The following is a 15,238-nucleotide window of genomic DNA, read 5'->3' on the forward strand; positions in this document are numbered from 1 at the left end:
CTTTCAGATTATAAATATAACTTTTTATAACTCTGTTATTACGTACTGTGAATGGGGAAAGGGGGCCAATCTTGTGGCCGTAGCGTCGAACGGCCTCTCTGATGTGGCAGGGCTGGATGGCATCGCTGTGAGCCTCAACACCACAGGCCGCAGTGCTCTGCGACAGAAAAACACATAAATTGTTACTAAATCAAAAACACACAACAGAACTACAGTGTATAAAATATGAAAATAAACTTTCATAAAATGGACGGTTTTTTCCCTTAGGATGCACATCATTGCTGCCATATACTACATCTAAAAAAAAATTCCATTAACAAATCAAAGATGACTTTTACATGACCCCTTCCTAGCAGACCAACCAAATGCAATTTTTATGCCCCCAATATTTCACCTGGGCCTACATGTCAAGGTACAGAAGAATACAGCCACTTGCGTGCAGATGAAAAGTGTCATAGGGGCTTGCTGAAAGAACCACAGGAAACTATTTTTTTAAAAAACATTTAAACATTTATTATTATAAATGTTTCTTGGGAGCCTGTTGGACATATTTCTGAAATAACTTGAGGGTCATCAATTTTAAAATTAAACATGTAAAATTGCTATATATTTATTTATAATACTGTGGACCGTCATAAAAGATCATTTCAACTTGGTTCCTAGTTTTCTAGGTATCCTCCATGCAGAAACAAAATAAAACAAAAACTTTCTATTTTAATCTGCCTCATCTGCAAAAGGCAGGTTTGAAAGTACAAAGAAACACAAGAAACAGAAAGATTATTTGCAATGACTATGGATATCAACTCAAGAAATGTGTGCAACATGATTTAAAAAAAATAAAATAGGGGCATTATAGTCTCATGATTCAGTTGTAGGCTCTGGCTTCCCAAATACCTGGGTCCAGATCCCAGCCATATCAGTTACCAGTTCTGTCAAGTTATGTAATATCTCTGCACTTTAGTTTCCTCATCTGTAAACTGGATAATAATTATAATTGCTCTATAGGGTTGCTGTGAAAATTAAATGAGTTGATATGTGTAAACCACTTAGAACGGTGCCTGACACGTTAGCTATTAACAACATTAGGCTATTATTTACATTAAAAATGGAACCTCCATGTTCTTGAAATGATAAGCTAATTTACTTAAAAGTGCAGTGGATACCAGATGCCAGGTCATCAACATTAAAGAATCAAGAGAAAGAAATAGTAGCCTGTGTGTTACTATAACTCTGGTCTAGAGGTACCACTCTCAGAATTCCTTATAGGAGTATATCTAGTACAACCTCTAGGGATAGCAATTTGGCAAATCTTATCAAAATGAAAAAACACAACCCTTTTTGACCCAATAATTTCACCTCTAAGAATTTACCCTACGGACACATTACACGGTACAAAATAATAGATAGATAGATAGATAGATAGATAGATAGATAGGTAGATATTCACCGCTGTGCTATCTGAATTCATGAAGCAAATGTTCATCAACGAGAGAACAATGAAGTCAATTATGATACATTCATTCAGTGCAACAGAAACCACAGCAACACCAAAAAGCATGAAGCAGTCCCATACACATTCCTGTGGAGGTATCTCTAAGATACACTGTTTGAAAAAATACTAGGTGACCAACTGGATAACTATGTTAACCAGCTGTTTTTTTTAAAAAAGCTGAACATTATATGCTCATTTAAGCTTAGAATATTTCCACAAAGGTACCCCAAAAATCAGTAACAGTGCTTATCTCTTGTAGTATAGGTGGGTGTCTGGAGGACATGGGTTAGAGGAAATATTTTTCATTGTATATCCTTCTGTACCTTTTAAATATACTTTTTGTGCTTCTTCTATTATAAACTAGTAAAATAATTGTAAAAATTCCTATGAAGAGCATCAGCTAATTATCCAAGCTGAACCTGAAATAAGACTTAAAATATAAAACAGAACAGATCTTGATTATTTTTATTATTTTAACAAGATTTGAAATAAGCCAGATAGGAATTTACTCTAGGCTATCTTTCTCAATTTCATTCCAACAATACCCTAAATAACATATCAGCTATGCCCACAATAACAAGGATTAAGTTATCTTAACCCCTCACTTTGGCACTCATATAGAAGTGCACACACAGAGTTTTTTCTTTCTTTCTTTTTTTTTAAATTGTGCTTTCCTGATTCTCATTCCAAATACTTTGTTTCAGTTGGAATATATTAGAATAAATGCAATTATCAGGTACCCAGTAAGGCTAAAGACTCTTCTGTGAAGTCCACTTGGCTCCAAGATGTGAACATGACTAATACAGACTCATTATCTGCTAGGGATAACAGATACTTGTGAAGTCGAGGCATTCTACTCATTTGTGGAAATGAATGCAAATAATTATCTGGATTTGGAATCTAAAGTTAAGTTTTCCAGTGGAAACTCAAGTGGAAACACAAAAGGGGGACATCAAGAGGGTCAATAACCTGCAGACTAAGTGGGTGAGGAGTCCTTCCAGCGCATTCTTCTGTGGAAGCTCCTTTCTGCTTGAAAATTGGATTTATTTTTCATTTCTTTTCTCCATGGCCAATGGAGAGTCTACTCTTCCTCTACTTTCCCCAATAAATTTGGTTCTGGTGTAGAACATTTTGGTCAAAATCTCTAAGAACCTCTGGCATGGCGATCCAATGGGACTTCAGCACACTGAAGTAGGAAGCATAAGTTAGAAACTACTTGTGGTTGCTATTTGTAAGAAGTGGTAACACGTAAGCCAGGCCTGTTTGAATCATGTTATTGCTGCTAAAAAGAAGCTAACCTACATAAAAATAAAAATATTCACTTTTGTGAAAAATGTCATTAAAATTTCTATCTTGCCAGTTTCAGGTTTACCTGCTATAATTAAGCAACTGCAAACATCAGCATAAGTTACTATGTGCACTTCTACACTTTCCTGATTTGCCTATTGAGTTCTTTGGAAGGAAACCTTTAAATCTAAAATGTTGTATTTGCAGTATGGTTTCTACCGCAATAAGTATCTTCTCATTTCTGTAAATATCTAGTCCCTCACCAAGGTACTCGAAATCTCTTTAAATTCAAAATTCATATTAAGTTTAGAATTTTTACTTCAGCAGTGACTTCATAAATCTTGTAAGAGTCTTCAAAATTGTTACAGGATTAGCATTAAATTTGTGTATTTGCTACCTAATATAAAAATATTATATGTTATAAATACATATAAAGAATATTACATTTATGTACCAATTCAGCTTTCTCATTCTGCTTGTGCCCACATTATAGAATATTCTTTAAGTTTTCAAAAATGAAACCCACATGTTTGATAAAATACTGAGTGCTGTTGTCTATAGTGTGTTTGTCAAAATCTCTGTGGGGACTAAACTCTTTATTTCCTAAAGTAAAGTACAAGGTGCTTCATAAAGTTCTTCATATGTCAGGTACTCTTCCTCTTGGCTGCATTCATACTCCATTCTTGTATTCTTCCATTTCATTTTTATTTATGTCTTTTTATTCAGAAACTGCTGCTGGGTATTGGAAGCTAAAGTATCATATAGAGTCCTCCATGCTTCCCACATTTGAGTATTGTCCCTCTGCTTGTACTTGCTGGCTTGTATTGAATAAAATTCCCCAACAGCTTGAACTCTCAACTGTGGTACAAGAAGTTACATTGAAACTTTGGTTGCCCCAGGATCTCTTACAAAAGTCTGTACCTCTCCTGACTCTTTTCTTCTGAACTTAAGAGTTGTTGGGAAGAAACAGCTTTTAAAGAAATTTTATCCTTTCTCAGCCTTCCCCTTGCCGGTAATCTAATATTTAAGAAGGATCTGGAATCTCAGATAATTGCCTCTTATTCTTTTCACATCCATAATGGTGGACTAGATCTTTTGTTAAACTTGAAACATTAGATTTTACAGAGGAAATAATACGTATCTCAGGTTAGAGCAAGTGAAAGGTTAGTAGCACTATTACTGACTTCTGTCACTCACCGACCACATGGGTTGATGTATGACTTCTTTCTCCTCACTCTCGTACATAGAGCTCTCTCAGTGCTTTGTGTCTATAGAGGATTTCTTTTCAGATGAAGTTGGGCCATTCTTTGGCCAAAGGCTATAGTATAATACAGTTAATTTTCTCATTTCAAAACTTAATTGAGATGTTAAATTTGTCATTCTATATAACTAGGAAGAGATTTTTTTTTAACGAAGGAAATTAAAACTAAAAAAGGTATTGAAGAGAAGACAAGAAAGAATCACCAAATTCAAGGATTCATAATTATAAAATTTAGAGAAAAACACACTATATTATCTATTCTAAACTTCTCCAACTCCTTCCCTACGTTATAGATGAGAGAGTGAAGATAAGGGACACTCCCATGATTAAAATGATAGTATTAAGATATGGTTATACATCAAATCCCTTGGCTTCTAGTACACATAGCTAGTATATAATAGAGGCTTTATTATTTTACGTAGAATGAACTGTACCATGTTACCAACATAGCTGAGGTTTCCAGTGAGTAAAAATCAAAATATAGCAAGAGCTTGAATGTAGAAAGATGTGGATGAGTAAATAGAGAAAAAATTAATTATTTTATGTATGCATAATAACCAGGTTAATTACAACTTCCTACATACTTTGTAAAGAAAATCCACTGAAGAGGTCTTTTAGGTAACACTTTATTAGCCTAGTTTTATTTATTGAATGAGTTGGAGAGCACTACAGCTGAAAATCTTTAAAACTACTTTATAATATAGAAGTTCCTTATAGTTCAGAGTTTCCCTTTATAAATAATCAGTGAGCTCTGTCATTTTGAAAACAAAAGGGGGAGTTCAGATGTGAGGATGAAATTTAAATCTGCTTACTATCAGTTATAAAATTATATCTTGGCATAGCTCCACTACTAGTAACGGCAAATGGTTCCTATTGTGCCAATGAACTTGTAGATAAAAGTATAAAGTTTGGACAAATTATAAAAAACAAGTATCTGAAAGCAAAAGAGACTGATCTAACACAGGCAGAAACTGAAAGGCGGCATACCCATATTTAGAAGAAGGGAATGGCTGTGGGTTGAGTTTTCTGTTTTTACTGTTTTAGCCCAAGGATAGGCTCCAGTCAGTATAGGGAGGACATGACCTTAGAGGCATGAAGAACTATAGGCCAGAGTTCAGGGCAACCATAGTATGTGTAAAGTGAAAAAGAAAATCCCAAAAAGGACAGAATCAAAGAAGGGAAGTTCCAAATTCAGTGTATAAATTTTACCCAGTCTTTGACTAACTTCTTAACTATTCCTTTGTGGTACCAAATCCAAAAAACCCAGGTAATCAGGTAAAGTTAAGTGAAGTGAAGAGAGAATCTAGCTGCTGAAGAGGAATTTGAGTTTGGACTTTAGAGTTCAATCTAGAAAAGTAAACTGCCTGCTTAGCACACATATGCACACACCACCACCACCACCAACTCTCTTCATAGGAATATAACAGAATCTGAAATCTCTACAATATATTACTCACAATGTCCAGGATATAACTTAAAATTACTAGACATGCAACAATACAAGAAACTGTGACTTATACTCAATGGAGACTAAAATAATCCAGGTATTTAATTTATCATACAAGGATTTTAAAGCAGCTATTATGAAATAAAATAAACTTGTAATAAATGATAAAAAATAATAGCACAGGGAGATCAGCTCGATGCTTTGTGACCACCTGGAGGGGTGGGATAGGGAGGGTGGGAGATGCAAGAGGGAACAGATATGGGAACATATGTATATGTATAACTGATTCACTTTGTTATAAAGTAGAAACTAACACACCATTGTAAAGCAATTATACCCCAATAAAGATGTTAAAAAAATAAATAGTAGAAAAATGTAAACTACAAAAAGAAATCAAAAGGAAATTATACAACTATAAAATAAAATATCAGAACTAATACATTACTGGATGAGTGTTAAGATTGAAGCTGACAGTAGATAGAGTTTGGAACATAAAGGAAGATCAATAGAAGTCATCCAATCTGAAGAACAGAGAGAAAAGATTGAAAGAGAAATTAAACAGAGCTTCAGGGATATGTGGAACAATATCCGAGTAACTAACGAATATGTACTTGGAGTCTCAGAAGGGGAGAAGAGGGAGCATGAGGCAGACAAAATATCTTAAGAAATAATTGCTGATAATCCCCCCCAAATTTAAAAATATTTCATTTTCAAGAAGCTCAGTGAATCCTAAGCAGAATAAATACAAAAGAAAACCATTTCTATGGATATCATGGCCAAACTGCTGAAAACCAAAAATAAAGATACAATTTTGAAAGCATCCAGAGAAAAATAATACATTACATACATAGAAACAAAACTACAAAATCTACTGACGTGATTAAAAGAAAAAGGATGCTAGAAAACAGTGGAATGATATAATTAAAGTACTGAAAATGAAACTGCCAATCCAGAATTCTATAGCCAGAGAAAATATCTTCCAGAAATGAAGGAAAAGTAAAGATATTTTCAGAAAAATGAAAATTAAGAGAAACCACCACCAGCCAGCATGTGCTATAACAAGTGCTAAATAAAATTTAGTAGAACAAAAAAGGAAAATGATACCAGAAGGAAAGTCTGATCATCGAAAAGAAATAGAGGGACAGTGGAAACGGTAAATGTTAAAGTCATTTGATTACTTAAGGCAAAAATAGTGTTATGGTTTATAACATGTCAACGTAAGATGTATATCAACTATAGCATAAAGAACAAGACTAAAGTAGATAAACCTATATAAATATAAAAGTCTTACATTTCATGTGAGTAAAACAGTACAATAACAACTCTAAGTACATTGAAAATTTAAGGATCTATATTGTAGTCCTTAGCATAGCCACTAAAAAATGATGCAAAGAGATATCACTAAGAAATCAGTAGATACATTAAAATGGATTTCTAAAGGAGTGTATAATTAAACCTAAAGGAAGATAGGAAAGAAAAACAGAAAAAAAATAGAGAAAACAAGTAGCAAAATAACTGACCTGTATCTGAACCATGTCAATACACACATTAAGCATCACAGATTTAAAGACTAAAATTAAAAGATACAGAAAGAAAGGAAAAAGAAGAGCCAACAATTTTTTGTTTACAAGAGATGTACTTTAAATATTAAACATACAGATATACTGAAAGGAAATGGAGAGAAAAACATATATCATTTAAATAGCATAAGAAGGCTGGAATAGCTATATTAATCAGATAAAACAGTTCAAGATGGATAGTATTCCAGTGATGAAAAGAGAGATTTCATAAAGATAAGTAAATGGAGAGATATGCCATGTTCATGGATTATAAGACTTGGTATTGTGAAGACATTTATATCCTCAAATTGATGTAAGATTTCAATCCAAACCCCTTCAAAATCTCACTAGGCTTTTCCTTTTTCTTTCTCTCTTTCTATATCTCCCTCTCTTTCTTTCTTTTTCTGGGTAGAAACTAAATTTTAATTCTAAAATTTACATAGAAATGCAAGGATACAACATATCCATATTAAACCTGAAAAATAAAGTTTGAGGACCTACACTACCTGACTTTGAGACCTACTATAAGCTACAGTAATCAAGGCAGATGACAATGACAAAAGAACTGACAAGTCAATAAAACAAAATTGAAATCCTAGAAATAAATCAACACAGATATACGGTCATTTGAATTTCAACAAAGCCACCAAAGCAATCCAATGGGAGAAAAGAGTCTTCAACAAATGGTTCTGCGATAACTAGATATATGTAAAAAAGTGAACATGGCCTCAACTCATAAAAGACACAAAACTTAATCTGACTCGGTTAATGGAACTTAACATAAAAGGTAAAGCTAAAAAGCTTCCAGAAGAAAACACAGGAGAACATCATCATGAATTGGGAGTAGCCAAAGCCTTCTTAGACAGAACACAGAAAACAATAAACAAAAGAGAAAATTGGATAAATTAGACTTCATTAGAAGTTCAAAACTTCTGCTCAACAAAATACACCATTAAGACAATGAACAGGTGAACTACAAACAGAGAGAAAATATGTGAAAAACATATATTTGACATAGGATTGTTATACAGAATATATAAAGAACTCCTACAAATTGTAACAAGAGACAACCCTACCTCAAAAATGTTGTGTAAAATATTTGAAGAGACTCCTTCTTGAGAAAGATATATGAATGGCCAATTGGCACATGAAAAAATGCTCAGCATTATCAGTCACCAGGAAAATACAAACTCAAACTATAGTGAATTATTATTAAATACCCATCAGAATGGTTAAAAGTAAAAACAATGACAACACCAAATGTTGATGAGCGTGTGGAGCAACTGAAATTCTCATATATTGCTAAGAAAGTATAAAATGATACAACCATTTGGGAAAAAAGTTCTTGCAGTTTCTTTAAAAACTGAACACGTAGCTACTCTATCACCCGGTAATTTCATTCCTAGCTATCTACCTAAGAGAAATGAAAGCATGTGTCCATAAAGACTTGTACAATAATGCTCATAACAGGTTTATTCATAATACCTCAAAAACTGGAAATAGCCTAGGTGTCCACCAAAAATGAGAATGAGTAAACAGATATATACAAGCAACTTACTCATCAATAAAAAAGAATAAATTATACTTATACTGAAAAACATAAACTTCAAAAGTGTCCTGAAAGAAATTTCACACATAAGAGTATACATACTATTCTCTTTATATGAGGTTCTAGAATGGAAAAAACTAACGTATGATGAAAAAAACAGAACAGTGTTTGCCTTTCTGAGGATGGTGACAGGATTGTCTGGAGGAGGTATGAAGGAACTTTCTGAACTGATGGTAATGTTTTTTATCTTGAGAGGGGATTAGAAAACAACAAATTTATACATTTGTCAAAATTCATCAAATGGTATACTTAAGAATTGAGTGGTATACTGAATATAAATGTTACCTTTAAAAAAAAGGAACCATAAACAAATTATACATAATGAAGTGTTTAGGAATGAAAAGTAAGCTGATGTATGCAGCTTACTTTTTTCAATGTATTAAAAAAAATGAACAGATGGATGGATTAAAGAACAACTGGATGCATATATATAGTAAATGCAAATATAGTAAATATATAGTTAATATATTAAATATAGTAAAATGTTAACTGTAGGCTTCCCTGGTGGCACAGGGATTAAGAATCCGCCTGCCAATGCAGGGGACATGGGTTTGAGCCATGGTCCGGGAAGATCCCACATGCCATGGAGCAACTAAGTCCGTGCGCCACAACTACTGAGCCTGTACTCTAGAGCCTGTGAGCCACAACTACTGAGCCCACGTGCCACAACTACTGAAGCCTGTGCACCTAGAGCCCGTGCTCCGCAATAAGAGAAGACACCGCAATGAGAAGCCCGCGCACTGCAACGAAGAGTAGCCCCCCACTCGCCGCAACTAGAGGAAGCCCGAGTGCAGCAGCGAAGACCCAACACAGCCAAAAGTAAATAAAAAAACAAACAAAACAAAACAAAAAAACACATTGAGATACCACTACTCAAAAAAAAATACCTTAAAAAATGTTAATTGTAGAATCTAGATGGCAGATATATGGTATTCGCTCTACAATTCTTTTAACTATTTTGTGTTTGAAAATTTTTATATTAGAAAAACTCAATTTTCTTGCTGTAAACTGGCTGCTTCTAAAAATTAGATTTATGAGAAAAATAGAACACATTTTCCATACTCAACAAGACCTCTCCATTCTGCACCAAAAAAGAAAGGAAAAAAAAAAAGAAAAAGAAAAAATATCACTGACCTTTTTTCTCTTCCTTTGTTTGGTTTTAGCTGAGTCTTGTCCAGCACTCCCATTCCCTAGGGATCCTGATGTGGTTCTCCCTGAGAGCTGTGATCCAGATGATGGAGTGCTCGGTGTAGGAGGAGGTGTGTTCTCAGGAGAGTCTGGGTAGGACCTTAGGCAAGACCCCTGTCCAAAGAGATGTGGCTTTGAAATCAAGCAACCAGAACTTCTACTAACATTTGAGTTTGTTTAACATCTCATGAATTCAGTAATATTTGGAAGTTATAAAAACACAGTTTATTATTATCCAGTCCACAGAAATGATGCCACCATCTTACCCCTAAGGGTCTAAATATATTAATTTTTAACCTGTCTGATCATTTAGATAAAAATCAGGATTCCTCAGATACAGCTTCCAAAATTTCTGCTGATTTTGTCAAACAGAGATATTTTTACTGAGAAGTTTTGTCAGTGTTTCAAACTTACTCAAAAGGAAGTTCTAAACTTTCTCCCCAAACAGGATGCCTTCTAGACATTCTTTGTAACATGGTGACCAGCCTTCGCCTAGTAACTCAAACTCAGTGCTTTAGGGTCACTGTAGATAGATCTCTAGCTCCTCCAACACCTAGTTCCTTCCTTCATTCAGAATATGCCTCCTATCTATCTGCTTTCTTTGGTTATGACTGCAAGTCTGTTCTCTCTTCCATGTGGAAGCACTTCAAATACTGAAGACTGTTTATTTCACAGCCTCTTCTCTTCTATAGGTCAAACACCTCAAGTTCCTTTCACCACTTATTATGAGACATGCTTTCAGGTTCCTCCTCCCGCCCATTACTCTCCTTTAGAGATCCTTCACTTTGTCAATATCCATGCTACAGGATGGTGCCTAAACATTGAAACAAAATAAAAAACATTTTCTTTTCAGTAACATCACAATATTGGCTCCTAAGAATTGTATAGGCAAATAAAAGTTTCTAAGTCTTTTTCATGTATGGTATTGTTAATTCTACATTATCCTCTTACTATCTACTGGCCTACAATTCTCTGTAATGTATTTTAAAAATTATGTTAGGCTTGGTAAAATGTTTTGCTGAAATTCAGATATTGTTTTCAATAGTATTTCTTTGATCTTCTTGCCTAGAAACATCAAACAAGAAGGAATAAACCTAATGTGGCATGAGTTGTTCTTAGAAAAAACAAGGTAACTCCTAGAGATCATTGCTTCCAGTATATGAACCATATATTAGAAAACAAAATCTAGAAAATTAATTAAAATTAACCTTGATAATCTGAGAAACCCAAGCTTAACTAGCTCAGTTCCTTATATAGTTAGTATTCAAGAACGATAATTATTAAAATAGAATACACTGTGTGAACTCCATGCCTTGAGTTTCCAATTCCAAGCTACTGTACATAGCACCTCCATCTGGATCTTCTTAAAATACCCTTTTGAACTCATCAACCTTTAGCCAAGAAACTTTCAATTCTTCCTTAATAACTCTAAGCGTCTAAGGCCTTTATTTTCTAATCTAACTCCCCACTACCCCTTCTCAGTGAATTCTTGGCTTGAATATTTTAATCACAGTTTCTTCCCCCCAGTACAATTACACTTATGCTGCCTCTGAGGCCTAGAGTATTTTCCCCACTTTTACCATCTCATAAAAGTCTTATTTTTCCTTCAACACCCAACTTCCTCTCTGAAGTCTTCTTTCATGGTAATTAGGGAGTTGTTTTTAATCTCTGAAATTTCTGTCTATGCCACTCATTTGGAAATTAGTACATACAATCTTGAATTGTTTGTCTGCTCGTTAATTTACTTCCTTGGTTGTTTTACAGAATGTTCTATCTCCCTAAATACAGATCATATTAGTCTCAGAGCCCCCATTTGTACCTAATTTGGTAAAGTCCTTAAAGCAGGCCTTTGATAGTGGTGGCTGATTTGCAATGTTGATGTGTATGATTCCTTCTCTAGAGTGGCCATTCTTTTTGTGTCGTGTCAGGTAATAAAGGGTAGAAAGACTTCCAGTCTCTCCGAATGTTCATTCTGACCACCAGTCACGTTGAAGGAGGGGTGTCTGGCAAGTCAGGGAAAAGCTTGAGGCTTGTACTAACATATTTAGCCAGGATACTTCCGGACACTCATGCTCCCACCTCCCAGAGAGCCCAGGAAATTCAGCACACATAAGCCATCTTTCTTAACGGCCGGGTAGCTGGGAATAGCAGCTGTGGTTGCTGAGCAGTTGCCCAGGGCAGCTTGGCCACCCTGGAGAACCGAGAAAGTGGGAGGGACATAAAGAGTTTTCCTAGCCCCGTAAGCAATCCCTTGAACGTTAAGGGAAAACTAGGCTTGTTATGTTCACTGTAAATTTCTTCAATTAGAAATGTTACAACGAATTTGTCTGATGTTAATGAAAAGCATACTTATACACATATTCATAAAGTGAACATGTATCAAAGACAGTTTAAAGGGTGTTCTTTGACATCATAATTTGGGTTTGTAACATAAAGAAAACAAATAGTGTTTAATCAACTGGGTAAGCTTTAGGGACTTTTAAAGTATATTCGCTGATAATAATGTATGACCTTTTCCAAGACAAAAATGGATTTTTAATGAGCATAAACATTTTAATTCTTACTTTAGTTCTAAGCCAATCTGGTTCTACAAGGGGCATAAAAAGATGTCAAACTTTTGGCATGTAATAAGATATAGGCATATATCTTTATATATTTTATATGTATCCTAGAGCAGAGATATACCTAAATTTGGAGTTTACTGGGTTCACAGATCCCTTATATCTGCAGAATGGTTTCAGAAGGTCTCTCAACACCCTGAAACTGTGTACAAAATTTGCAAATGTCTTTACGGAGAAAGGATTTACAGTTTTCTTCAGATTCTTTGAATGGCTTAGCCATTTTCAGGTTATATGTTTCACCCAACTTGATCCAAAGTTCACTTCACAATTATACATGCAGATGTTAACCTAACCTCCTTGCTTCCTTCTCTATGGTTATTAGGTTGAATTATATGAAACTGATGTTTATGTTAGTAAAAAAAAGTCAAATTATTGGCAAATTCATTAAATAGATATTACATTTCTGGTTTTTAGGCACATGCTGCTTAAAGAGAATATTTTTTATGCCCAAAATGATACACAGTTATTACACAAAGTCTTAAAGTTGGCAAGATGAATTTATAGTCCCCACAGGTGGGGATCCCAGCAACATAAATGGCATCAGAAAGGAAGTGATTATCATATGATAGGGCCAATTGAAACACAAAGGATAAACGGAGCCATGCTTCTTTAAATCATGTTTAGAGATAAATCAATAACTGGAAAGTAAAACTATCAATAAATGCCAGGAATTATTATTACACGAATAATAATGATTCTCTCATCTTTGAAGCAAAAAGAAATAACTTTTCTCAATGTTATTCAATTACCTAAACCAGGTGTTTTAGGGCCAGATTGTTAGGGCCTGGTACATAGTACGTATTTGTTTGAATGCTGAATGTATTAAGATTCTTTGACTGAAGGCTATATATTCCTACACAATCTTTTTCTTAGAACTACATGTAAATACCAGACGTGAGAAAAAAATCCACAGATGGGTCAAAGACAGATTTTTTTTAATACTTACCTCAGCAGAGCTGTGATACTGAATGAAGGTGGCAGAAATGGCATGGCTGAAGGGGTCTCCTGCCTTGGTTACCATGTCCTGCCTCACAAGAAGAGCCAGATCCACTAACTAGAAGATCAGAGCAATGAAACTAAAGTCACACAAATGGAAATAATCATCAGTGTCACTGAAATGGTAAAGCTAAAAGCAATATATCCCAAACGTTATCGATAATACTGTCTGCCTAAAAATCTGTATTGTGGACATGAACATATGCTTTCATTGGCTGGCAAATGGACCTACCCATGAACATAAATGATATATTCTGACCTCCTAGTGGAGTGGTTCTCAAAGTTTGTAATCACTAGGGAAACATTTTATTTAATTTTTTAAATTAATTAATTTATTTATTTTTGGCTTAGTCAGGTCTTAGTTGCAGCCCGTGGGATCTTTCACTGAGGCGGGGGCTTCTCTCTAGTTGTGGTGCCAGGGCTCTCTAGTTGTGGTGTGTGGGCTCCAGAGTACATGGGCTCTGTAGTTGTGGCACAGGTGCTTAGTTGCCCCGTGGCATGTGGGATCTTAGTTCCCCAACCAGGGATCGAACCTGTGTCCCCTGCACTGGAAGGCAGATTCTTAACCACTGGACCACCAGGGAAAACCTGGGAAACATTTTAAAATACGTATTTCTGGGTTCCAAGCTCCAAGATTCTAATTCAGTAGGTCTGCTCTGGGGTGTAGCTGAGAAATTTACATTTTAAACAAGAACCAAGGAGATGCTGATGCTTGTAGTCTAAGAACCATGCTCTGAGAAACTAGAGGGCAGTGATTCCAGACTCAGATTTTGGTAAGCACTCAGTAGACTGTACATTTCTAGAAAGCTGCTTTTCAAAGCTCAAAAATAATCTCTAAACAAGAGAGATGTGTACTTAGAATTCAGTGTTGAGGAAAAGTATGCAAGTATTCCATTTCTGGTTTGGCTAAAGTTGCAAGAAACAGTCACTTTTAGCCTAACACCCACCGGTGCTGAGGATGCAAATAAACATAACTGAACTAAATTTTAGAAAATGATGAGATTATCATAGGAGAGAACTCATGGCTGTTCTCATTCCTGGTAGAGCAGCAGGTGGAAGAAGAATTGATGATGGACAGGGATAGGGAGAAAGGAGCTATATATGGCCTGATACGACAGATTAGAATTCTTACCTGTGCCACAGTTTCGTACGCTAAATATGCTAAAATTTCCATAGCGACAACATTGGGCTTTATCTCCAAACTGCTGCAGTCCAACCAGTCTCGAAATTTGGAGGCTTTTTTGGCTAGCCATTAAAAAAAAAAGTATAGAAAATTTAGCTTTGGAAGTGTTTTAATACTGCATATTATTATCACAGAATGAAAAACATTTCTATTGAAAATTGCATATGAAAAACAATGCATATAATATGCAACGTTTTTGAACTTATATTCTAGCCCCCCCAAAATCCCTTATACATTTGCGTCTTTAGTATGTCTGCTACATAACACTGTATACTAAATCACTTAATGTTTAGCACTTCTTACAATGTGTCAGAATAAGTTATCATTGGCCATAGCTTATGTTATAACAGTAGTCAGAGAATTACTTGCTTGATGTAACTTTAATTTATTCTTGTGGAAAGAAAATCCTGCAAGAAAGAACCTGTGATAAAAAAGGAACATATAGAAATTGTATTTTTAATACCTTTCAAAATGTGTCTATTACTTGAATAGGCTCAAAGTTGTGAATTTAGACTTAAATAGAATAAACTGATATCTGGCCTGATCTAAATCCCTGGTTACATTTTCCTGATTGCAAAGATGTCCAAATTCTTCA

General features: G+C 34.9%; 1 protein-coding gene across 5 annotated transcripts in view; it reads right to left on the reverse strand.

Moving 5' to 3' along the window:
* SUPT3H (SPT3 homolog, SAGA and STAGA complex component) overlaps positions 1-15,238 on the reverse strand; it is a 449,170-nt gene that overhangs the window by 107,491 nt on the left and 326,441 nt on the right. For all 5 annotated transcript variants that reach the window (XM_060163028.1, XM_060163030.1, XM_060163029.1 and 2 more), the window contains exons 8-11: positions 14,593-14,705; positions 13,411-13,518; positions 9,790-9,957; positions 47-157 (exon numbers count right to left, since the gene is read on the reverse strand). In XM_060163028.1, coding sequence (XP_060019011.1) covers positions 47-157; positions 9,790-9,957; positions 13,411-13,518; positions 14,593-14,705 — 500 coding nt within the window. The remainder of the gene's footprint in view (positions 1-46; positions 158-9,789; positions 9,958-13,410; positions 13,519-14,592; positions 14,706-15,238) is intronic.

This window comes from Lagenorhynchus albirostris, chromosome 10 (genome assembly GCF_949774975.1).
Source record: "Lagenorhynchus albirostris chromosome 10, mLagAlb1.1, whole genome shotgun sequence".
In the NCBI taxonomy this organism is placed as follows: Eukaryota; Metazoa; Chordata; class Mammalia; order Artiodactyla; family Delphinidae; genus Lagenorhynchus; species Lagenorhynchus albirostris.